This window comes from Pan paniscus, chromosome 4 (assembly GCF_029289425.2).
Source record: "Pan paniscus chromosome 4, NHGRI_mPanPan1-v2.0_pri, whole genome shotgun sequence".
In the NCBI taxonomy this organism is placed as follows: domain Eukaryota; kingdom Metazoa; phylum Chordata; class Mammalia; order Primates; family Hominidae; genus Pan; species Pan paniscus.
In genome coordinates, this window is record NC_073253.2 from 144176326 (window position 1) to 144202814 (window position 26489).

The following is a 26489-nucleotide window of genomic DNA, read 5'->3' on the forward strand; positions in this document are numbered from 1 at the left end:
AGGGAAAAGGAGTCAGCCAGGTATGAAGGCTGGTGGTGACTAACAAAAGGCTGTTACCTAGGGGACAAAAGTATTCAATCATCCTTTGTCTTTGTTTTTGTTTTTGGTTTTTTCCAACATGTTGAGATAGACAATAGAGGATGGGGTATAAGAAGAGAAAGAGAGAATAGAAAGTTCTGAGCACAGAAAGGGAGGAGATATGAGGTCAGCATCCCCCCAGGCTGTAACTCCTGGAAACCTCAGGTGGGGATTCCTGGCAGCAGTGCGTGGCCTGAAGATCTCTGCAGGGTAATTTCTACAGTCTCTGTCACTGACTATGACAGTGCAATAGGAGCACAGGATGACAGACCTTTCCGACTGCCCATTTTCATACCCGCTTTTTTATTTTTGCCATAGCACATACCCTCTCTACCATTCTTTACCTTAAATTCTTCTTTAAGTGACATTTTGCTTTAAGAACTCTTTTCTTTAAAGGAAATTTTTAATCATTGTCTGTTATTAAAATGCCTAGTTTTAGATGAGATTTCTCCCCAGTTGCTCACCCTCTTCAGTCCTCTTGTCTCTCTAGGCTCCTGGGAGGATGATAACTCCCTATACCTCCCGCCTCCTCCTTGAACTCTGCCTTGAGTTAGGTGGCACCTCATGATGGTTCTGGCTGGGAAGAAGAGACTTGTGTCACTTCCCAGCCAGCCAGAGCAATTAATTACTACTGGGAATCTTTCCAGTGCTGCTGCTTCTGACAAGGAGGCTGCATGTTCCAGGTGGAGATGCTCAAGGATTCACCTTGCACCTGGATTGCTAAGTCACCAGCTGAGAGTAGTTGCTGTAGAGCTGTAGTTTTTCAAAGTGTGGTTCCCAAATCAGCAGCAACAGCATCACCTGGGAATTTGTTACAGATGCAGATTTTCTGGCCCAACCTAAGAGCTACTGAATCAGAAACTCTGGGCGGGAGGGGGCAGCAATCTGTGTTTGGACAGGGGATTCTGGTGAAAGCAATGGCTTAGGTTTTCTAAGGCCTGTAGGGTCATGTGACCCCACAACAGACTTTCTATGAGCAAGAAAAAAACTTTGTTGTATTAAGCCATTGAGATAGCTGGAGTGTTTGTCACCAGGATATAACCTAGCTTATCCTGATTGATACACTACTAGAAATGAAAAACAAGTATACTTTGCCAAAAATAGAAGGTAACTGTAAAGTACAAACATCATAAAAATAGTTCTATTAAATTTGATGGTTATCACCTGCTAAAGGCTTTCAGCCTGGAGTCTACTCAAATTTCAATAAAAAGGGAGATCAGCACATTTTAAAATGTGGTTAAGGAGATGTTAGCATTAACCTAAGACTTTTTCCTTGAGGAAGAACTGACTCAGAATTGGAAAGGGAATATTGACTCTGCAAATCAGTGCTATTCAATGACTCACCATTTTACTGCCTGAAATCATCTCAGATACCACTAGTGTTATGTGAACTACCCTTTCGGAAAATTGATTGGATCAACCTCTTTGTCTTGTGTTTGTGGAAAGCTGTGGTCCAGAACTGTGAATGTCCTTGTCCATGGTTACACAGCAAATTAGAGGCAGAACTCAGACAAGAACCCAGGTCTCCCACAAGCCCTGATCATGGGCACTTATTTTCCCAACACCCGACAACCTTCAGTCTTTCAGCAGCCATACATCCCCAATTCAGCTCATGGTATTACTGCAGAAACCCAGGCCCCTAACATGACATGCAGGGGGTTGCTGAAAGGAATGGTCAGGGAAGGGATCCTGAGGTCAGGAAACTCAAAGGCAAATATAAAGCCCCCTCTGATCTCATTTGTGCAGAGAACTGTGGAAGTAGGTAATTAAAGAAAACATAAAGAAACAGCTAGTATAGTGAAGGAGAAACCAGGAGATGGAGAATGAATTAGTTTCCTGTGGCTGCTGTAACATATTCCCACAAACTTGGTAGCTTATTCTCTCACCATCTTAGAAATCTGAAATCACTATCCCTGGGCCCAAAAGTGGACCAGCTCAAGGGGAGAAACTCTTCTTTGCCTCTTCCAGCTTCTGGTGGCTGTGAGCATTCCTTGACTTGTGGCTGCTTCACTCAACTGTCTGCTTCAGTAATCTCTAACTGCCTCTATTTTGTAAGGATACTGGGATAGCATATAAGGCCTGCCTGGATAATCTAAAATAATCTCTTAATTCTCAAACTCTTGGGAATTTCATCACATCAGCAAAGACCATTTTTCCAGATAAGGTAATATTTACAGGTTCCTGAGATTAGGACATGGCTAGGTTGGTGGGTGGGGTGGGGATGTGTGCATTCTTCAACCTACCTTGGAGAGTCTAGTTCAAGGTCTACCACCAGCTCAAGCTGACCTCTTAGGCAAGTCCATTTCCCTCTCTGAGCCTAGGTTTCCCTCTGGTAAAATGAGAGGGTCTGCACGAGATGATTCCAGAGGGTTCTTCCAACTTTGGCAGCAGGAGTTCCCTGGATAGTAGGAGGTCTCCTCTATGCCCCTAAAGGGCACACGCAACCCAAAGCAAGAGGTTCTCAAGGATTACTTAATGGCAGAAACTAGAGCAGAGCCCACATCTTTTGACTGGTAATTCCTCAATACACTGACCACCCTCCTCCACTCCTTATACCTGCCTCCACCCTCTCCTCCTTATACTGGCCACTCTCTGGTGGCCACTGAAAAACTACTGTGGCCAGCTCCCAGAGAGGTGAGATGCCACATCACAATGAGGACTTCAGAGAACCTGCCTAAGTCCTGAGGTGTGCCAAGGACACCTAGTCCTCACCTCCTCCAAGGCCCTGGGACATCATGAAGATAAACAGAGATCTAATTCATAAATACTTTGGGGACAAAAACAGGCTGAAACAAAAGGAACTGGTGAAAGCTCCAGAGCCCCTAGAGTTGGGTTTTTGAAAAGAAGCTTCTAAAGCCCTGTCTTGACTCTTTCCCAGGACTGGAATAGAGTAATGCAAGCACCCCCAGGGCCTTGACCTGCCTGGACGATTGGCTGTGTGGAGGGTGAAATAAGTGTAGATACTAATCATATTAGGAAAAATGAACACATTTGTTAATATTGAGTGCTGGCAAACGTTGGAAAATGGGTACACCCATAAAATGCTAGTGGGAATGTACATTTGTACAACCACTTTGAAGAGCAATTTGGCAGCATGTACTAAATTCAAAGGTATATGATCCTATGATTGAGTAACCCCACTCCTGGCATTGCCTGTGCTAGAAAAACACAAACAATTGTACCAAGAGGTATTCATAAAGCTATCTGTTGCCACTTTGCTGTCAAATGCACTCCCTGCTTTGTTCATTGCTGGAAACTATATTCCCAGGATTCCTTGCCCACTGGCTTCTGGGCAGATTTGGCCAATGGGAGGCACTGGTGAAAAGCTAGAGGGAGGAAAAGAGAAACTAAGGTGTTTCTTCCCTTCTGTCCCAGAGCACCTTTCACAGTCCTAGCTCCCAACACAGGGCCTGCCCTGATTTCTGTGCTCTGCCAACACCACTTCCTCCTAGGAGTGCCCTCCAGCTGTAGGGGGGGGGGGTCACATCTTCCTGTTGTTCCTAGTCTCTAAATAGCCTCACCTTCCTACTTGGCTTCTCAAGTCTCTTATCCCCTTGGTGACCAATTCTCTGCATTAAATCCCCTCTGTTTGAAGTGCCTAAGAAGGTTTTCTGTTCTCCTGACTAGACCCTAACTGATAACAGTGTTTGTTTCAGCATTATTGGTAATGCTGAAATTAGCAAAAAGTTAGAAATATCTCAGATATTCACTATTTGAGAAATAGTACAGAATACTCTGCAGCAATTTTTTAAGTTGACATAAATCTGCAACATGGAATATGTACTGATGGAAAAAAGGAAGTTGCAGACCAGTATGTCCTGTAGTGTTTGATTAATGTTTATTCTTTAAAAATAATAAACCAATTGCATATGTATTCTATAGTTTTATATAATCTTTAGGTTTATATATAAATCAATACATTTACAGAAATATCTGGAAGGATTTATGGCAAACTAATTGCATTATTTCCTTTGTGAGGTACCTAAGATAGAAGTGGAGTAGGAGAACCCTAACTTTACTATATTGTTTTAAGTTTTTACAAGAAAAGTATATTTATGTATTACTTATGTAAGTAAAAATTAATTTCAAGGTAGACAGCAAAACAAAAAAAAAGACATAGAATGGAAAAGTTATGTTGAAACTACATTTCAAGGCATCTGATATACCAAGATAAGAGTTTGTACTTAATTCTATAGGCAGCAAGAAGGTATGAAGTGTGAATGGTCATGACATGACCCAGTCTAGGCTATGATAGTGCCTCCTCCTATGGTTGTCATTGAGGATCGGGTAAGTAAACATAAATAAACCACCCAGACAGCATTTGACATATGGTGAGTACTTTGTAAGTGTTAACTACTGCTATTGTTTCCTTCCCTTTGCTCCAGCCACATGAGCCTTTTTTTAATCTCATGAATATGCCAAGTTATTTGAGGCCTCAAAGTTTTCATACATACTGTTCCTTATTATTTCTTTTTTCCCTCTCTTTCTCATCCTTCAGTGTTCAAATTAATATTACCAGCTCAGTGAGCCTTTCCCTTACCTGCACTTCTAAGTTGTTTCCCTGGCCCACTATGTGTGTCTGTGTCAAAGCATCCTGTTGGCTTTTATAGAACACTTGTCCCAATCTGTAATAAAGTCTGTGGAGAATAGGAATTGCTACTATTTATGGAGCACTTACTGTGTGCAGATATGTTTTTATGTGCTTTATATAAACTAATTCACTCCAACATCCTAATAACCCTTTTAAGATGGCATTAGTATTATTCTTATTTTACAGATAAAGAAACTTATGAATAAGAAAGATAGAAATTTGATCAAGATCACAGCCAGTAAGTGTCAGAGCTTGGATTCCATCCATTAGTACACCATAATACTTATTGAATGATGAATCAATTATGAATACAAAGCACTTTATAGTACTCTTGATGTCCTCATAATTAATTAATCCCATACATAGTACAAGTTGTTTCAGAATAAATGGGAGTGATTAGCCTAACTGATAGAGTCTCTAAGGGTAGGTCATATCCCTTAGGAGGAGGAGGCAGCTATTTTCTATGGAGAGGCAGTAAATTGAGCTTTGTGAAGCAGGGCTGATGGCAGAGTTGCAAAAGAGGAGCAGAGTGTGCTGGCAGAGATGTAGGAAACTCACCAGGCTCCAGACCACATTACCTGGTTCTTCAGAGACCGCTCCCTGCCAAGCCTAGTCACAGCCAGAGCTCCAAGAAAGGAGTTCTGGAGCAGTGAGAACTGGCTGCCCTGAGAGGGATGCCAAGGAAGTAAGAAAAAAACAGCCCTTGACTCAGGCCAGGGAGATTTCTGTTTAATCCTGGCCTTTAGAAGCAAGACCTCCCAGAAAACCACACCTTTCCCTGAGTCCCTGTTAGGTGAATCCCAGCAGCAGCGAGCCTTGACTCTGTTGTTTGCAGATGTCAGGAGGAAAAATAACCGTAATATAAAGGCAGCTCAATTAACTATCTTCTCCTCATGTGCCTGGCACCTTATGGGAGCTTTAGATAAATTATCTCCTTTAAATCTTTTAACAACTCTAGAGATTCCCTCAGCATTCATTTGCTCAATAAATATGTATCAAGCACACGCTGTGTTGATGAAGTGGGCACTATTTTTAACTCTGTTTCACAGATGAGGAAAAAGAGATTTAGAGGGATTAAGTAACTTGCCCAACTTAGACATTGGCAGTTAGAACTTGAACTCAAATATACCTGATGCCAACCCCCCTTCCTTCCCTCTACTCTGAATTACCTTCTAAACTTGAAACCAGAATTTATTTCTATTTATGTATCAGGTACTGTACAATAATCATAATTAGGAATTATTCAATGAAATAATGGTTCCTTGCTGATAATAAATATTCAGTAAAGATTAGTTTGTGTTATTCTACATATTATATATTTATACATTGTGATGGTTAATCTAGGTGCCAGCTCGTCTAGGCCACAGTTCTCAGCTATTTGGTCAAACATATCTGGATGTTGCAGTGAAATGATTCTTTAGATGAGAACAACACTTCAATCTGTAGACTTTGAGTGAAGCAATTTGCCTTTAGTCATGTGGAAGGGCCTTATCTAATCAGCTAAGGGCCTTCAGAGGAAAAAGGATGAGGTCTCCCAAGGAAGAGAGAATTCTGCCAGTGGACCACCTTCAGATTCAAACTGCAATATCAGCTCTTCCCTGGGTCTCTAGCATGCCAGTTAACCTGGCAGGTTTTGGGTTTGCCAACTCCACAATCAAGTGACGAAATTCCCTAAAATCTCTCTCTGTGTCTCTGTGTATAGAGGTACAGATAAAAATAGAGGCAGAGATAGAGATATCTGTAGCCTGTAGATATACATCCTGTTGGTTCTATTGTCAGAAGCTTCACTACTACAAATATATATTCATAATAATAACAGTAATTGGATGAGCAGATAAAAGGAATGTCTATATGAGATGCAAAGAATGTATACTGCCTGAATTCTTCTAGAAATCCAGCCCCTAATGAAAAATATTGCCTATGATATTGCCTACAATTGTCACAAACAGGTCCCCTTGTATGAAAAGAGCTGATTTTCCTAATATAGTTACAAGATCCATATTTTTTATTCAGACAGTCTCGCTATTGCCCAGACAAGAGTGCAGTAGTGCAAACACAGCTCACTGCGGCCTCAAACTCCTGGGTTCAAGTGATCCTCTCGCCTCATCCTCCAAAGTAGCTGGGCTTACAGGCATGCATCACCATTTCTCCTCTCCCTCCACATCTATTTCCCCATGCACAAATTGAAGACCTCATGACATTTGCATGACAAATGCAGGAGTGAAGGAGGGGTGCACTCTCAGTCTGAGCAGGATGGCTGGCAACCTTGCAGGTAGCTGCAAAAGAGCACCTGTCTGAAAGCCAGGATCCCAGCATTGCCACCCACCAGGTGGGTAACCTGGGCCAGATCTCTTTCACGGTCTAAACTTTAGTTTCTTATGTACTAAAAAAGCAATAATAGTCATTATTCTGAGGCTTATTGTAAAAATCAAAATAAAATCCCACATGGGATAGTATTTTCTGAATGGCAGTGTTTTCCTCAAAGAAAGAGCAGGCCAAGCTGAGGAGTGAATAGAAGCTGTTTCTGGGCTCGGGTCGGAGCAGGGTCAGCCCTGGCAGTGTTATGGGGTCAGTGCAGATGGTTCACAGCCACGGCTCATGTGCCTCACGCTGCTAAACAGGGGAACATTGATCTGATCACAACCCCTTTGATGGCACTGCTTTCAGGTTCTGAAATACCCAGTCTCATTTTCCCTTCATAATAGCCCTCCAAGGGAGGCAACCCAGGGAGCGGGGGATCCTCATGTCTACACCACAAGTTGGAGGCAGAGCAGAGCCCATGAGACTCAAAGCCCAGCATCTGTCCTCCTCAGCAGAAGGTAAGGGCACTGACGTTCAGAACTTAACCTCTTGATCGAGGGGCCAGTAGAGCAAAAGGACATCAGCCACAAACTCTCCCTCCAAAGTTGAGTGTCTCACCACCGCAGGGGAACTGGGAGACAGATAAAGACTGGAAGGAGAAATTAATTTGAAAGAACAGGAAAGCATCAGCCAGATCCTAATCAGAGAATCAGGCTGCTGGCAGAACTGCAAGTCATTTATCAAATGCCTCCTGAAACTCAATGTATCACTTTTCCTCTTATCTTAGGATTTGGGGGAAATGAAATACATTTTTATATGACAAAATTCAGCCACTAACTGACTCTATAACATTGAGCAAGTCATGGAGCCTCTCTGAGCATCTGTTTCTCTTCCTCAAAATAACAAAGTTGTACAAAATCAGAGTTTCCCAAACTTCAGGTATGAGATTTCTGGGATCATGAGTTTCCATACATAAGCACCACAGCTGCTATTTTTAACCTAATATTGCTTTTTGCAGGTATTTATTGTAAAAGGAAATGATCACCTCGTAAATGTAAAAGCACAACCTTTGGGGTTCATAATTTATTATAATGAATACATAGTTCTTGCAACTGAAAAAAATCTCACGTGCCAGGCTCCTTCAAGCATCCCTCAGACTCTTTGGAAAACTCTTGGCCTAGATGATCCCTGAAGGCCCTCCAGCCCTGGCATTCCACTGTGAAAATCCCAGATCCCTGGCAGCCTGGATAACCCCTGGGGAAGTTTTCTGACAGTGTGCATGAGATTAGCTCCCTCTGCATGTTCCTATCAAGGCATTTATTGTGCTTTTCTGTAACCCTAGTGAAGTCTGTCATCCCTGGTAAAGGCAGTGGCTGAGCGTATTGCCCATCACTGGGTTTGAGTAACGGTGCTGGCACAGTGAGCCACTTAATAATGTTACTTCACATCTCCAAGACTCAGTTCCTTTGTCCACAAAAATGAGGTTAATTGTTCTTCAGTAAATGGAATCTCAAAACCAAAAAAAAAGTCAGAATTCATTTGGGTGGGGAAGGCAGAAGAGATGTAAAATGGTGGCCCAGAAATGTTGGAGTCAAGAGAAGAATTTGCCAATTGGAGGAGAGGAGCATGTTTAAAAGCAAAAGGAAAGAAGCCACCCCACTCATGGCACTCAGTATGATTATAATGACTCCAGCTGATACTTAGTTAGTGGTTACTATTGTGTGAAGTGCTTTTTAAGCTTGATTTTATTTAGTCCTCACAGTCATTATTATTCCCACTTTACACAAGAGGAAGTTACAGTCCATTGAGATGATGTGTCTTGTCCAAGAACACAACTAGAAAGTGGCAGAGCAGGGACTTGAACTCAACTGTCTGACTCCAGGAACCATGTTCTCATCCCTGATGGCAGGGGGTTACTGAAACAGGTTCTGTGATCACTACTCCTGCAGGTCCTGAGCTAGCTGCCCAGTCTGCTCCACAGGCTCTGTCACTTGTCCTATGACCAACTGAAAAAGATTCCTGATAAGACATTCACAGCACAGGCCTTAGCTCTCTTGCAACAGTCAACTTCCTTTTGAGTCTTCTCCCCTCCTATCTTTTCCTTCTGATGCCTCATGAATGCATCAATAGATTAATGTACCCTGGCCACACTCTTTATTTTGTCACAGGAAGCCAGTACCCCTTCTCCTGCCAAGGAGTGGCAGTGGCTCTGGGTGACCTATGCCAAAAGCAACTTGGTGGCTTCTTAATGGAGTTCCACAGTGGGGCTTCAAGGAGAGAGCCATGCCAAGAGAGGGAGTCTGCTTCATCTTTACTATACGGTTGGTAACTCGGAAATGACCAGCCTGTCTTACAGCTCTAGAGGAGGTCAAAGGAGAGAGAGTGAATAATATTCATGTACACACATGAAGTATACATGAAGTGTACCTGTCAACAAAATTCATATGTACAACGAAGAATTACACTAAAAGCAATGCTTTTCTCTAGCACTTATAACTACCTCTTCTCCCTTCTTCTCTTCCATGGGTCCTTTCTTCCATTATTACTGATCTCCTGTTTCTGTCATTTTTATTTTGTCTCCCAAGTCCCTCTGAATTCCATCTCCTTCCTCTCCACCAATGCAAATTATAGGGCATCTTTAGGCCCTAAACCCAGTTGCTTGTTCTCTCTGATCCAACAGGTTGGGTCAGTGATTTGGCATGACTTGGAGTAGCCACCACAGAAAAGAGACCTCTCACCTTAGTGCTTACTTACCTTGCCTTGGTCAAAACCGAGTCCTCATTACCTCTCTCTCTCTCCCAGAGATCTCCAGCCATCCTGGGACAGGTAAAAGCTAAATGGGTCAGCATCTCCACAGTTAGTCTTCTCTGTTCACAAGCCTCTCACCAGGCATCCACGTCAGGGTGGCCGTAGCTCTAAGGACCATTGCCCTCAGTTGGGTCTGCCCTGGGCCAGCCTGCAACTGCCCTACAAATGGGAAAATTATAGATGAGCCAGGAGACTGGAGCAGCAGGTCAAGGAGATAAGGGCTCTGAATGAAATATTCCTTGCCAAGGGCCAAGACTTTTCCGTGATTCAAGATATCTCCACCCGAGCTCTTTTGCAACCCAGAATGAGGGGGATCAGAGTGTTCCCAACCCCACAGATTGTTGTCCTTGGCAGGAGCCATGGGATTGAAGCCTCCTCAGCAATGGCAAATTCAAGGGCATTAGACATTTAGCTGCATTTGGGGGACACCGGGCCAGGGCTCACCTGTCCCATATGGGCAGTGATTATAAACCTGATGATAAATAAATGCTTTATCCTGAAGGAGCTTAACTCTGAGCTTTGAAATTTAATTCTTTGTGCCTCTGCCACAGATCTTCTCCTCTCCCCTCTCTGGAAATGAAGGCTGTAGATTTTCTACAATATCAGGGAACCTGCCCCGATAGTCACATATGTTCTTTTCTATTTTCCCTAAGCATCAGCTGGGTTGGGAAATAAAGGGACAGAGTACAAAAGAGAGAAATTTTAAAGCTGGTCATCCAGGGGAGACAGCACATGTCGGTAGGTTCCGTGATGCCCCCTGAGCCATAAAACCAGCAAGTTTTTATTAGGGACTTTCAAAAAGGGAGGGAGTGTATGAATAGGGTGTGGGTCATGAAGATCACGTACTTCACAAGGTAATAGAATATCACAAGGCAAATGAAGGCAGGGAGAGATCACAGGACCACAGGACCGGTGTGAAATTAAAATTGCTAATGAAGTTTCGGACACCACTGTCATTGATAACATCTTATCAGGAGACAGGGTTTGAGAGCAACTGGTCTGACCAAAATTTATTAGGTGGGAATTTCCTCTTCCTAATAAGCCTGGGAGTGCTATGGGAGACTGGGGTTTATTTCATCCCTACAGTTTTGACCATAGAAGACGGCCACACCCAAGGGGGCCGTTTTAGAGACCCACCCTCAGGGCCGCATTCTCCTTCTCAGGGATGTCCCTTGCTGAGAAAAAGAATTCAGCGATATTTCTCCCATTTGCTTTTGAAGGAAGAGAAATATGGCTCTGTTCCACCTGGCTCACTGGCGGTCAGAGTTTAAGGTTATCTCTCTTATTCCCTGAACATTGCTGTTATCCTGTTCTTTTTTCAAGGTGCCCAGATTTCATATTGTTCAAACACACATGCTCTACAATTTGTGCAGTTAAAGTAATTATCACAGGGTCCTGAGGCAACATACATCATCCTCAGCTGACAGGATTAAGAGATTAAAGACAGGCATAGGAAATCACAAGGGTATTGATTGGGGAAGTGATAAGTGTCCATGATATCTTCACAATTTATGTTTAGAGATTGCAGTAAAGACAGGCATAAGAAATTATAAAAGTATTAATTTGGGGAACTAATAAATGTCCATGAAATCTTCACAATCCATGTTCTTCTCCCATGGCTTCAGCCGGTCCCTCCGTTCAGGGTCCCTGACCTCCCACAACATACAAAGCTGGATTCCAGGTGTTTTCAATTCATTGTTTAATTAATCAGTCCGCGAAGTATATAGTTAGGTATGCCCATCATTTAGGAAAATTAACACACAAGAACCAAAGAACTATACTTTGTTATAGAAATTCACATTACAAATGGGGCTTCTTTAAAGTGAGAGCCCTAAGTATACTCAGGATATGATTTGAATTGTAAAATATCTTTGCTTAACCACAACTCTTTTGGAATACACATAGAGCATACAATGAAGGCCAGTTCAAAGCCTGAGTGTCACAGATCCTTTCTACAAGACGATCTAGGGAAATGGTTCCCAGACCTCAGTATGCATCAGAGTCACCTAGAGAGCTCATTAACATGCAGATTCCTGGGCCCTCCTCCAGAGCTGCCTTATCATTATCTCTGGGGGTGGAGCCCAGTAATCTCTCTACTTAAGCAACTCTCCAGGTGACTGGATGCAGGCAGTCCAAGAGCCACACCTGTGCTAGGTCTTAAAGCTGCAGCACTCCTATGCCTGGAACAAAGCCACCCCACAGCTCCTGGCCCATTGCTCAGTGTGAGGCCATCCATGTGGAAGCCCCCTTTCACTCAAGAGCTGGACCCCAGGCTCCTTTGACAACAGCTGCAAATGCCACACACCAGCTGCCCCAGATAGCTCAGGTACAAGCCCCTCCTAATCAAAACCTCAGTCTTGAAATGCGTGCACAATTACACAGATGGCAAAGCAGAAGGCCACAGGGGAGACGGGACTCACCCAGCAGCAGTGGGCAAGCCAGAGAGCCATGTGGGGCAGAAGGTCTGCTCTTCTGGTCCCTCCGCCAGCCCTGCACAGCCTCCAGGTTTCTGCTACATGGCTCTTCCTCTCAGGATGAACTTGAGAATGAATTAGGTGTTCCTGTTATTATCTGTCTCCAAACATTGTCTTTCTCCTTCACACCAATCACAGTTGGTAGCTATGTAGTATTTTTTGACATTTGTCTTTCCAACTAGATGATGGACTTATTGAGACAGGAGCCTGTTTTGTACACCAGAGTGTCTAGCACCTAAACAGTGCCCAGTGCATAGTAGAAAGTCAATAAATATGGACAGACAGAAGTTAAAATGATCTCTTCTACATAATAGAAAATAGAAATATTGAAAAAAAAAAAAAGAGAGAGAGAGAGGTTTGCCATGGCTAGAAACAAGTCTATGCCATGAAGCCCTGGGAGGCAGAGGGAACTCGCTCTCCCTCGGGCCTCAGTGTCCAGACTGAACTAAACAGTCTCTCCCTAGCCTTCCAACTCATAACAGTCTATAGACTTTAAAGAATGGATTGAATAGAAAATGACTGAACATCAGACTTCCACCTCTCTACAGGGGGTTGGGGTCCTAGAGTCCACCCGGCTTTATGGCTTCCCAGCTCCCTCTAGTGGCCAGGGCCATGTTACACTACAATTTTGTGATGGTCTTTGCTTATCAAATTGAGCTGCAATCAGTTATTTAGCTGAGTTAATAAATGAGTGTTATTAAACTGAGCTTTAAGTTAGTTTAGAGGTCTGGCTTGAGTATAATTAGTAACTTACATACATGTGGAGAGTATTAAACCCATTGAGTTCGTCATTTATTAATTCAGCATCTCATGGCCCAGTGCCTAATCTATACCTGGGACAGTGCCAGGTGAAAGGATACAGCAATGAGCATGTCAGGGATCTCCAATGCCCATGGTGCTTATATCCTAGGGAGGGAAGGAGATATTCAGAAATTATGCAAAAGTGAGGTGTACACCAGTGGGGTGAGAGTCAGGAAGGAAATATGCAGAGCATTCATGTAGAATACAAGTGGTGGCCCCTCTTCAGGAAGGCTTCTCTGAAGAAACAACGTTTCAGCTTGGGTTTGAAACATGAGGAATAATTATCAAGGCAAAAGTGGGGAGACGGATTGGAAGGAAGGAAAAGGCAAAGAACTCTAGGCAAGAAAGAGCCCCATGAGCTTGAAGTAGTGAGAGCGGGCCAGGGTTGCCTGGGTAATGAGCAGAAGACAAGGCTGAAGAAGTAGGTGGTGTTATTATTCCCATCAGTTTCCCACTAATGTGGAAACTGAGGCCCGGAGATATGACATGAGCTGGTCATAGTGATGCAGCTTCTGGGTAGTGATAGAGAAAAGGGGGCCTGGGGCAGCCAGAGTGGATACTGCAGGATGGAAAGAGCTGGGCCAGGGAGACAGAGGCATGGGGTGGTTTGTGGGAGGGAGGGAGGCACACAGTTCCCAGTGTTCAGACAGCAGTTCTGGGAGGGATTCAGCGGTCATCTAGGCCTCCTTGTCCATTTGCCAGGGGAGAAAGCAGTGAACAGCAAATCTCCTTCACCCACATCCCCAGTACCCAGGCCTGCAGCAGCTGGGTCTGCATCACTGCTCCCCAGAGACACTCCCACCAGGCTCCCGCAGCCTCATGCAAAGCCCCAGTTCCCGTGAGCACCTCCATCTCTCATCCAAACTGTCCTCTCTCAGCCCATGGGCTCTTCAGTCCCAGGCTCTGTTGCCATCACCCTAGGGAGCAGTCCTCAGGAATGAGCTGTGCATGACGGGACCCTGCCCTCCCTGCCACCACCCCCACCCCGCTGCTGCCACTCTGAACTCCTGCCATGTCTCTCCTTTTGAGGTCTGCCCACTGACTGTTCTCCTCCTTCATACCACATTTCCCCATCTCCTAGCCTGGCTCATCCTCCAGATCTTGGCTTAGACATCCCTTCTTCCAGAAGCCAGCACCACTCTCCCTGGAGCTCCTCTTCTGAATCCCCCTGGAGCACTGATCACACTGCATATTGGTTTCCTATTTCCTTGTCTACCTCCCCAGCTAAACTTGAGCACCCCCAGGTCAAGGACTACGTCTATCCCATTTTCTCCTATATCCCAAGCAGCTAACACGGTGCCTGGCACTTAGAAAGTGCCCAGAACTATTTCTTAAATAAATGAATGAATTAAAATAAATGACTCTAAGCTGAGCCACCTGCTTTTTACCACCAGGCATTGTGTTTCTCATCTCCATCTGCCCATCAACCTCTGCCTTCATTATGTCTAACAAGGGCCTCCCTACTGCTGTAAAATAAAGAAAGCAGTCTGCCTCAGCCCAGACAGTGACTGGTCAGTCCTACTCATGGCAACTGCTGGTGTCCCCTAACTTCCCAGGAGAAAGTGCAGTCAGAAGCAATAAGGAGTTGTCTACATTTCAGGCTTGTTAGACATTCTCTCCCCCAAAATGTGTTTTCCTGGTGACTAGGAATGCATTCAATTTATACAGCATTCTGAGGCTTGGCTTCCTCTGAGTGAGCCTCCAAATCATTAGAGACCCCGTGGCTAAAAACCCCATAGGAGACATCTTGTGCAGGGTAACCCCAATATGAATAAGCTTATTCTTCAGCTTGCATGCAAATGAGATCCTGGTGGTTCTGTTCAATCAATGGCATCTATGTATTGAAGACATACTATGTGCCAGTCTGCATCAAATGATTTTGATCTGTGGAGAAGAGTCAGCTTTATCCCTGCCTTTCACAGAAGTGGCCTTCTAGCAGGAATTGTAGAATTAAGCAACTTATTACAATTATTCAATGACATGCAATGAGATGCAAGCTGAGGAGGATCCCTGAGCACCCAGAAGCTCCCTAGAGTGATGGCAACAGAGCCTGGGACTGAAGTACCTATGGGCTGAGAGAGGACAGTTTGGATGAGAGGTGGAGGTGCTAGGTGCCAAGATAGCTCAGCCTGAGTGTCCTGGCCTGGGTCAAAGTGGCTGCCCTAAAGCTGTGACCTTTGGCCTGAGAGCTAAAGGATGTGTAGGTGTTCACCAGGCTAAGGAAGGGAGAGAGTGTGTGCAGATGCAATGTGTGTGTGCACAGGCATGTGTGTGCACGTGCATGTGTGTGTGCATGTATGTGTGTGCATATGCATGTGAGCATGTGTATGCTACAAGTGTATTGTGTGTGACGCATGTGTCCATGCATGTGTGTGCATGTGTAAGAGCATCTGTATGCCACAAGTATGTTGTGTGTGCATGTGTATGTTACAAGTGCATGTGTGTGTGGGTTGCAGATGCATGTATGAAAACAGATGCCAAGAGTATATTGTCCATATGTGTGTGTCCATGTGAGAGCATATGCAAGTGCATGTATGTGAGCATGTGTGTACAAGTATATTGTGTGTACATGTGTGTGCACGTGTGTATGAGTGTACATATGCCACAAGTACATGTGCGTGCAGGTTTCAGGAGCATGTATGTGTGTATGTGTTTGTGTGTCCCAAGTGCCTGCGTACCACTTATAGACACTCTTCAGCCTTTACATCTCCTTCCTATCACAAGGCAGTCATTGCGAAGTGGATTTCAAGTCTTCTCCATATGGTGCAGTGTTTCCAAGCCTCTTTTGGATCATGGATCATTTCAATTAACAACATAACAACAACAGCTATTCCATATTAACTGCATGGCAGTCATTGTGCCAGACATTTAATGTGTGTTCTCTCACTTTCTTCTCCAGCAAACCCAAGAGGCAGGCCTATGGTTATTGTTCCATTCTACAGAAGAAGAAACAGAGGCTCAGGGAGAGGAAGGCTCTTTCCCATGGTGGCCCTGAGCACAGGTCTGTATGATCCAAAGTATATGCTCTAATCCACTAAACTCTTTCCTGCCACCAGAGCAAGTGACACAGCAGATTGACCTTATAGCAGGTCCCCCTCCCACTGTTAACTACAACATTCTCCTAGCAGTGAATGAAAAGTCTTCAATAAAGTTCTGTTCCAGCTCAACCACTGATTCACTGTGTGACACTGGAAAAGTCCCCCATTCTTTGTTGCCCTGGAGCTTGCTGAGCTCTATCACTCCACATGAAGTGCTTAACACCACCATCCACAGATGGCAGGCAGGTTAAATAATCTCATGAAATCCCTGTTTCCTCATCGCTAAAATGGAGCTAACAATGGTGCACTCCTGATAGTACTGTGGAGGGATTGACCAAGCTCATGTGTGAAGAATGCTCAGCCCTGTGACTGCCTCACAATGTATGCCCAATAAACTGCAGCTGTCGCTGATGCTGAGAACACAGGAGAGCCAGAGAGCTGAGAGCACCAGCTTGGGAATCAAGTGGACCTGGATTCAAATGATTAAAATGCTCACTTTGCCTTCTAATGGCCACGTGACCTTGGCAAAAGTTATTTAGCTGTCAACTTTTCCTTGTTTGTAAAATAGGAATTAAAATAGCACCTACTTCATAGGTGTGTTTGAGGAATACATGAGATAATACACATAGCATTGCCCTATGAATGTTAGTTAACATCATTACTATTTGCACACATTGAGTAATATTATAAATAAGGATTATGTGGGGTCTAATTTTGTTCCAGTTCAAGGTTTTAGAAAAAAATAAATAGAGGTATCTGGTTTGGTCAGATTTACTAGACATCGTACTGTTTGTAAAAAATTTAAAAGAAAAAAAAAAACCGGACCTGTCTCATGGGTCAATAGAAAGTCAATTTCCTTTTGGCTGAGGCCAGCAGTTCTGTGCAGTTTATTCTGGTGCTGGCTGGCGGTTTGGTTAGGTTCAAGGCCATGACCATGAGTAAGTGATTCACTCTTGCCAAAAACTGCAATCATGGTCATATTCTAAATATTTATACTAAAAGAAACCAAACCTGCTCCACCTTTAGGGGCCACAGGCACCACTCCCTCACATACTGGAGTTCATTCATTCATCCAACTCAGGCTTATTAAACATTCACCTCATGCCAGACACCAGGCACTGGTCATGCTGGTGGCTAATGGGACAGAAACCTGCTAGCAGCTTTGGCCAATTTTGGAGAAACAACCGAATCAGGGCCCTCAATGAAGGTAGCTGCACCTGGGCTGTGCAGGCTCCTACAGAGAATGCAGGCCATCTGTTTGGTGCATATCACAATGTGGTCTGTTCCAGCTGGGAAAGGCACTTGGGGATCATCTCAGGCAACACACACCCTTTACAGCCACTGAGATCTCACAGCTGAGTTAAGATCCTGCTATTCTGACTCCTAGATCACCACCTCTCCCTCCCTCCTAGATGCCCCAAGATTTCCTCCACTTCACACAGAGCAGGCGGTCTCCAGACATTTTAGCTCACAAACGACTTCAAACATAGTGGTAATGAGAATTGAAAAAGTAATACCACTCGTAACAGTATCTTTCACTTACTGGGTGATTTCTGGGTGTCAGATTCTTCGTTAAACATTTTATATGGTATGCCTCATCTAACATTCAAAGAACATTATTGGTTAGGTCATTATTATCCCATTGTACAGAAGAGGACACTGAGGTTCAGAGAGGAGAAGGGATTTTCCCATGTTAACACAGCTAGAAGTTGCAGAACTTAACTTCATCTGACTCCAAACCCAGTGCCCACAGCCACCACACAATATCCCCTCAGTGGGACGCACAGCACAAGGGACCTGCCGTCCTGTATCCTCCTCCTGTGCTTACCTGGCCAGCAACAGTTTGATGTCTGCAGCTAGGAGGGAGGAAGAAAGAGCAGCAGGTGGGCAGAAAAGAGGCTTCAAATCTAGTCCTTGGCTTTAGCACCCACTAAAATCCAGGACTATAACGAGCTTAAGGATGATGAAGAAAGACAGCAGTGGAGAGCACACTGCTGAGGAGATGGATGGGTGGGTCTACAGACTGTTCCAGTGTCTGCTCCAGGTGAAGGGTGGCACCAGGTGCTGGAAGAATACCTGTGTCATGTGACCTGGGGCAAACCATTTCCTATCTACTAGAGAGGGAGCACAGGATAACAATTAAGCCCGTAGCCTCTGAAGCCAGACAACCCAAGATGAAACCCTAGCTCTGCCTCTTACCAGGTGTGTGACTTCATACAGTATTTAGCATACTGGGCGTTAGCTTCCTCTTCTGTAAAATGGGCATAATAATACCTGTCTCATAGTATCATTATGAAAACTAAATGAGTTAATACACAGAATGCCCTCAGGACAGTACCTAACACACAGTAAGAACTATATGCATTTTTGCTAAATGTTTAAAAATTATGTAAACTAGAGGTTATAGTACCCAACTGTTTGAATTAAGATGCTTTTGGCTGCAAAGTAACGGAATATCTGATCCTAAGTGGTTTTAACAGAAAGTTTTTATTAGTATTAGTTTCTCATTAGTATAATGAGAATCGTCCAAATGGAGATGGTTCCAGGCTCAGGGATGTCCCAGGAGCTCAGGATCTTCTTCTCTCTCACCCTCCCTTTGACTGTCTTCCACAAATCATTTCCCATCCTGGCCCAAGATGGCTGCCACAGCTCCAAATATCACATCCCATTACCACAAAGCCAAGTATCACATCCAAATGTCACAAAGCTACATCTAGAAACAGAAAGTAAGGAATACGGAATCTCTCTTGCACTATTGCTGTCTTATGAAAGAGAAACTATTTCCTAGAAGCCTCTCTGAAGACTTCCTTTTTCTGTCATTAGCCAGAACAGGGTCATGTGACCACCTCCAGGCCCTGTAGAAGGCTAGCAAAGCAATATCCTGGCATTTCTGTCACAGTATAGAGCTGGGCTCCACAGCAAAGGAGATGGGAGGAAGAAGAGTAGTTGAATAGGCAATCAGCAAGCCTTGCAAGATAGTCTTGAGAAGGAAATGTGGGGAAAAGTGCAGGAACACTGTGAAAGAGTTAACCACTTCCACTGTACCTATGTAAGACATTGTTCTCAGAAATAATCACATCAATAGCAATGCTTCTCCCTGTGGGTTTGAGGTAGAGTCTATAGAAATGCAGGATGCCCCATCTCTACTAAAATACACAAAAATTAGCTGGGTGTGGCGGCATGCACCTGTAATCCCAGTTACTTGGGAGGCTGAGGTAGGAGAATTGCTTGAACCTGGGAGGTGGAGGTTGCAATGAGCCGAGATCGCACCATTGCACTCCAGCCTGGGTGACAGAGAAAGACTCCGTCTCAAACAAACAAAAATAGAAATGCAGGATGCCAATAATTCTAGGTTGTCCTGTTCTTTCCCCATGGATATGGCAGGCAAGGGAAAAATAAAAGGAAACCGACTGCCCTGACACTAAAACTGACATTGTATGGCCTCATAATAACCCAGGCCTGGAAAACAATAGACCACCAACTTCCCCTCTCATTTTGGTGGATTATAAATAAAGCCTGGAGGGAAAGTAATGAAATTAGTTTAAGAACAGTGATAGGATTCCTCTGGCCAGGTGCAGTGGCTCACGCCTGTAATCCCAGCACTTTGGAAGGCTGAGGCGGACGGATCACAAGGTCAGGAGATCGAGACCATCCTGGCTAACACGGTGAAACCCCGTCTCTACTAAAAATACAAAAAATTAGCTGGGTGCTGTGGCGGGCGCCTGTAGTCCCAGCTACTTGGGAGGCTGAGGCAGGAGAAGGGTGTGAACCCGGGAGGCAGAGCTTGCAGTGAGCCAAGATAGCGCCACTGCAGTCTGGCCTGGGCGAAAGAGCCAGACTCCGTCTCAAAAAAAAAAAAAAAAAAGGATTCCTCTGAAAGCAGAAAACCTTTATTTAGAAAATACCTTGTGGGCCATTCTGTAGTGAAAAGTCAGCCCTCTGCCCATAGTCTAGATCTGAGCTCGGCAAACATTTTCTCTAAAGGGCCACATAATAAATACTGTAGAATTTTCAGGCAATATGGCCCCTGCCACAACTACTCTACTCTGGGTAGTATAGGCAATGACAATGTGTCAACAAATGAGTGTGGCTGCATTCCAGTAAAACTTTATTTTTTTAATTTTTCACTTTTTACTTTTGAGAAGGAGTCTCACTCTGTCACCCAGGCCGGAGTGCAGTGGCATGATCTCAGCTCACTGCAACCTCCATCTCCCGGGTTCAAGCGATTCTCCTGCCTCAGCCTCCCGAGTAGCTGGGACTACAGGCATGCTCCCTTCCCACTTTCCCCTGTTTGTCACCCCACTTCTCAACCGCTCCCTGATTTTTGTATTTTTAGTAGAGATGGGGTTTCACCATGTTGGTCAGGCTAGTCTCGAACTCCTGACCTCGTGATCCACCCGCCTCGGCCTCCCAAAGTGCTGGGATTACAGGCATGAGCCACCATGCCCGGCCATAAAACTTTATTTATAGAAACAGGTGGAGGGCCACATTTGGCCCACGGACAGCAGTTTGCCAACCCTGGTTCTACATGACAAGTTACATAAGACAACAACCTAAGCCAAGGGACTCAAACTCTAGTGCCCATGGGGCTGGAGAGGTAAAGAAGTAAAGCAGGCTGGGTGGGGACTGTGACATGTGGAGAACATATGACTCATGGAAAGGAGGCAGTTGCAAAAACCAGTGTAATAAGACCCTCCAGTATTTTAGGAAAACCAGAAATGCAAATATTAAGGGCATCTTCTCATTTTTAAATATTGGCACGCATTCAAAATTTTAAACCTGGGGCAGACCTAGTTGAAAAAAAACATCTGGGGGCCAGCACAGTTTAGCGGCAGCCAGTGTGTGTCCTCTGGCCCAGATCACCCTTCCTGAGCAATGTGCTATGACAACGGAGTACACATGACACATTTGAGTGGCATGATCCAGGAAACTTAGCCCAACGCCAGTCTGACCTATTGCTAATGGAATGCATAACTGCCGCCGTCCTGCCCAGTGGCCGGGCATGTGGGAGGCCATTCGCATGCATGACTGCAATGAGCTGCACGTGCACAGCCACTCCAAGTCTGGACCGTAATTCTCTCCCTGCCTCACTAGTCTTCTGCTTTCTATAAGCAGTGTTGGCATAATCAGTGCCCTGTGACATCAGATGCCATGTAATATTCATCATACGGACCCTCCTGACATACTTCAGAGAAGCAACGAGATCATATGAAAGGGACTTAACAAGCCATGAAACCACACAGACATCAAATGGATTGGTTTCTGGCTTCCCCAGCCCCAAGCATAAATTCAAATCTTCCAATAACGAGTATATTCTTTAGAGAGATCCAAAAAACCCCAGAAGCATGACAAACAGGACAGACACAAAGCAGAAGGACCCTCAACCAGATTTCCTCCTGGTACAAAGGCCCTTAAGCTGTGTCCAACGCTGCCCTGCAGAAGCCCAGGCGCCACTGAAAGGCCCCGGGCTGCAGACAGCTCAGCTTGGGACATTCTGTCCTTGGCTGTATTTCAGCCTGTGTTCTCACCTGTTCACTGACTTCTTTGCCTCTCCCTCCAGTTCCTGTAAATCTACAGCATCCTCAGTATTTGCCTTGAGCTTCTCTCTCACTTGGTTCAGCTCTATACCTTCCTGCCTTCTGCCCTATTTGCCTAGGTCCTCCACTTCAAAGGTTGCACTGACCTGCCTTTTCTGACGTCTCTGGACATGCTCCACCTTCAGACCCTCAGCTCCACCGGGACCACCAGCATCAGGCTCCAGCCCATCCTGTGCAAGGCCTCCCCTTTTTTAAGGAGCTAGTTTGATGTCTGCTCATCTTACCAAGGACCCTACACCCACATCCATAACTTGCTAGTGAAGACATCAACCTAGGTGCCACCTATTTGGGTCGCAAAGATTCCCTCTCACCTCATCTCTGAAGATCACTGAAAACCACTCTTTTGATTCCCTCAGCTATATATTGGGGGTGGAGAAAGGGAGGGATGAGAGAAAGAAAGAGAGAGAGAAAAAAAAACAATGCAAACTTCCTACCACAAATGATGTTCACTCCATGTCCACTGAATCCTATTCTGTTCAAATTGGGTGCTGAGCCAGCAGTTTTCTAATGGCTCCTCAAGTCTTGTGATTTTTTTCAGGTTTTTCAGGGACCCAGGTAGGAGGGTTAAGGGGGATGCTGCATATCAGAGGTGACTTCAGCAGAACAGCTCCATCGGATCTGTTTTGTATACCATAGTCCTGCATGAAACTATTGTTTGAAAAACTTATTCCACCACTAAAAAAGTTAAAATTTCTGTGTTAGCCACTGTGACCAGGAGCAGATGGAGCAAGGCAAGCTCCCTTACTGAAGAAGCCCATAGGATAAACTTGAGGTAAGCAATATTTTTGGCATAGGGCAATTTGGAAAGTATTGGGCTAAATTTTTGTTTATAATGAAAAGTAACTTATTGAGTCTCACATTAGGTGTGTCTGTTCCCACAATTTAAGTTATCTACTTTGTTGAATAGAAGAATAACATCAAGGAAGTATTACTTTTTATATGCTTAAGTATGAATGTCTGCTTCCATTTTCCCAGTGGTGATATGGGGGGAAATTTCTAATCTTTCCTTCTGAATTTAGACAATGAAGCATTTCTCAGAGGTGTCATGAGGCCCTGCTCATCACTTGCTTAGTGCATAGACCCTTGGGGGCACCTCCAGAGGATTGCCAACAGGGCAAAACCTCTTAAAGCAGTGCCCAAGCTCCTGTTTTCTTCACTTCATTGTTCAAATTCATATTTCTCCCATGTGGTTTGTAGATACCTCCTAGGGGTTGGTAAGTCCCAATGAGTCTTATGGACAAGTGAGCAGACTAGGTTAGCAGTGGCCAAACAATACGGAGCCTGCAGGGAGAGTTGTGTTCTGTCAGCTGAGCTCAAAGTCTAAAAGCCCTCGCACACCCTCAGCTGACAGCTCAGGCAGTGACAGCTCATTCGGGAAGGAGATTTGCAGTTGTGAACACTGACCAGCTCTAAAAGAATAGAAAAGCAATTAATCATATCATTTTAGAGCTGTGCATTCTCAGACTCTCAGAATCAGAGCCTCTTAGAACCTCAGGCCCGGGAGAAAGCAGAGAGGCTCCAATATTGCATAATGGTTAAGTTCACCAGCTTTGAGTCAGATAGACCTGAACTTGAGACCACTCAAGGACTCTACCTAAAAGGAAATTTACTAGAAGACATGGGACAACTCGCAATAAGGAAGATAAGGTGTAAAACAAACTCAAAGCAGGCAGCAGAAGTTGCAGCAAACTGGCCCACGAACCAGGGCTGTAATCAATTCATCCTGAGCATTTCATCAGCTCTCACACATAGATTCAGGATTCCAAGTCCTGGGCAAAAGATTCCAATCTTTTCCCTTGTCTCCCCAGGGAGGTTTGAAGAAAGTTTCAGGCATCATAATGGGAGGGGAAAACATCTTGGTTTACCATGCCAACAAAACCATAAACACTAAGGGTGAGGCTCCCAAAGGAAAGCCAGGGGCTGTGGGGAGGTGAGAATGGCTGCCTGGGAGCATAAACAACAGAGATCTACTATCCTGCACCTGCCACAGTGTTGCTCAGAGGACAGACAGAAATGCTCCACACCACGGCCTTAGCATACTTTGGGACACAAAAAAAGGGCCTCCATAAACATGAGTGCCTTCATTTACAACTCATGCTCCTGCGTGGAGCTAGATCCCCTCTAGAGCACACCTGTTGAAGCAATTGCCACTAACTGAGCCTCCTTCCCCTTTGTAATCATGTCCCTTAAGTTACCCTGAATGTAGAGGCCATTTGCTTGGAGAACTTTAAGAGATTTTATTCATCATGTGGATGGCCCATGCCACTGAGAGTCCAACAGTAAATATATTGGACCAAACCTGGCTCAGAAAAAGGCTCCCTCCACTGGGACTCAGAAAAAGACTCTCCTTCCCTCATCCTCCCTTAGGATTCCAATATCCTCCCTTAGGATGTTGGAATAGGGAATGTATTCACTTCCCTATTACAATATCCTAAGGGAGGATAAGGGAAGGAAAGTCTTTTTCTGAGTCCCAATGGAGGGGGTCTTTTTTGATTGGAATAGGGAATACATTCCCTATTCCAGTAACCTAAGTAGTGTCCCCCTCCAGGTTCATTAGACTGAGTGAAGTGTTGGGTTCTGGCAGTTTAGCTTCACACACACTCTTAGGTCAGGAGAGAAAATAAAGGCAACACAGCCTCAGAGACCTTATATTTTGTCTTAATATTCCACTAGGTCAGGAGGAGCCTCCTTGGATGCTCATGCCAAACCTCAAAAACTCTAAAAATGCGTGCCAAATAGGGGGACAGTCTCTTGCTTCACATTTCCAACTATGGCCCTATTAAAGGGCTGCTGCAAATATCTGGGGTCTGAAGCCATGTTTGCTTAGCCTGAGGCATATCCTAAGTTCAAAATCAATTATGCAGAAAAGGGAGGGCCAATGGAAAGTCAGTCAGCTGCTGTCTAGCCAGTCAATGCCACCCTGCCCTGAAGGACATCAGCTGGCCTGATGGGGGCAGAGCTACAGCATTGTCTCTGAGCTTATTTCCATCTCTATTCTGATGTTAAATGGGAGTTTCAATATCATAGCTCAACAACGCTCATCTTCAGCCTGGACTCCTCTAGCTCCCTCCCCCTAAGGCAGCCAATCCTAACATGAGCTCATCAACAAACATACACTAAGACCCACTAGAAGCCAGTTGCCATGTGAGGGGTTAAATAATAATAGCTATAGTTTATGGACTGTCTCCTACAGGTGGGACACAGCTTCCAATGCTTTACCCACATTGTCTCAATTCATCATCACAATGGCCCTGTTACTTTCCTCTTTCTGTAATAACTATTCATGCTGTTTGAATCACTGGGAGGTTTTTCATTGCATTGCACAGAATTCTGTTTTCCTTTTTGCTTTTTTTGTTTGTCTTTTGCCCTCAGAAAAGGCTAATAAATTCAACCAAATGGCTGGAGTTGGAGGGAGGAAGCAGGGATGACCTTGTCTGAAAGATGGTCTCAAACCCCTTCTCCTGCCTCTATCCAAAGACAAGCCTTCACCTGAAATATGAAGTGAGGCTGATGAGAAAGTCCAGTCTCTGCCTGTGTTTCACCATCTCCAGTTTCAGAGGCAGCAGCTTCAAACTACTGCTGGAAATCAGAGCCAACTAGGGCCCCAGGGGAAGAAGGAAAGAGAACACAGATTCACCTGAACGAAGGTCAGTGATGGCTCCCCCTGAGTCTGGCAATCTCTCCTGGACCTGAGGAGACCACCTGGTCCCTCAGATCTCCCTGCAGGGGCAGGAATGTCTGAGCCAGGGCATTGTTTCTGTGGAATCTTCCCACCAATGAATCTCCCAGCAGGACCAACTGTTTGGCTGTATTTAAACTGTCATTTAGCCAAGGCAGTTTGGTGGCACACCCAACCTCAACCCAGCAAGCACAACAGGTCTGCAGCTCGCGCCAAAGCTTGTTTAAACATCATTTGAACCAAACAGCCAGTCAATTTAAAAATACTCCAAGCCAAAAGCCAATGAGATTTGAAAACAAGAAAAACTGAAAATGAAAATAAAAGGGAAATATATGATTTTATGTATGTACTCATTTATTTATTAGTTCAACATTGCCTTTTTCCAGAGAGAATCTAAGATGTCAAAGGCCAAGTTGTTTTTTAAAATAAAACAGTACTAGATATGTTCTGTAAATTTCAATGATATCACAAAAATTCAATTTGGGTAAACATTTAAAACACAAAGTGTGTGTGTGTGTGTGTGCACGTGTGTGTGTGTGCATGTATGTGCGCGTGTTTTAACAGATGAGGAAATTGAAGCTCAGGGAGATTAAGGCCCTTGCCAGAGTCACACAGCAGTGAATGGTAACATAAGGACTGTCCCAAGTCCTCTGCTATGTGTATGGATGCGCACGCACCTACCTATACTTGCTGAGGCCACACTCTTGTTTCAGGCCCAACAGGGTCTGGAATATAAGGGTTTTTCTTCTCTTTTGCTCCCAAACATAAAAGGGATGTCATATCTCATTTTCACCTGAGTCATGCATTTATTCCTTCAGAATCATTTATTGAAGTCCAGCCACATGCCACCCACTGAACTGGACATTTGGGATACAGTGGCCAAAAAGCCACATACAATTGCTGTGCACACAGAGCTTACATTTAAGACAGCTTGGAAGCCAGCAACGTGTGCTCTGTGCTGAAACTGGGGCATTCATATTTATAAGCCCTCTGAGCCAGAAAAACATTTAGAGGTCACCTAGACCAGGGTTTCCCAAAGTCCAACCATTCAGGTACCAACCCCACAGTTTTTGTCATATGTCAATAACACTTTCATATATGTCTTCAAGTGTTCTCATCTAC

The 26489-nt window shown here is 44.5% G+C and overlaps 1 protein-coding gene across 1 annotated transcript in view; it reads left to right on the forward strand.

Annotated features, from left to right (window-relative positions):
* ADRB2 (adrenoceptor beta 2) overlaps nt 1–17513 on the forward strand; it is a 130047-nt gene extending 112534 nt beyond the window's left edge. Inside the window, exon 2 of the mRNA XM_055112776.2 lies at nt 15953–17513. Coding sequence (XP_054968751.1) covers nt 15953–16083 — 131 coding nt within the window. The 3' untranslated portion in view covers nt 16084–17513. The remainder of the gene's footprint in view (nt 1–15952) is intronic.
* Nucleotides 17514–26489: the final 8976 nt, after the last annotated feature.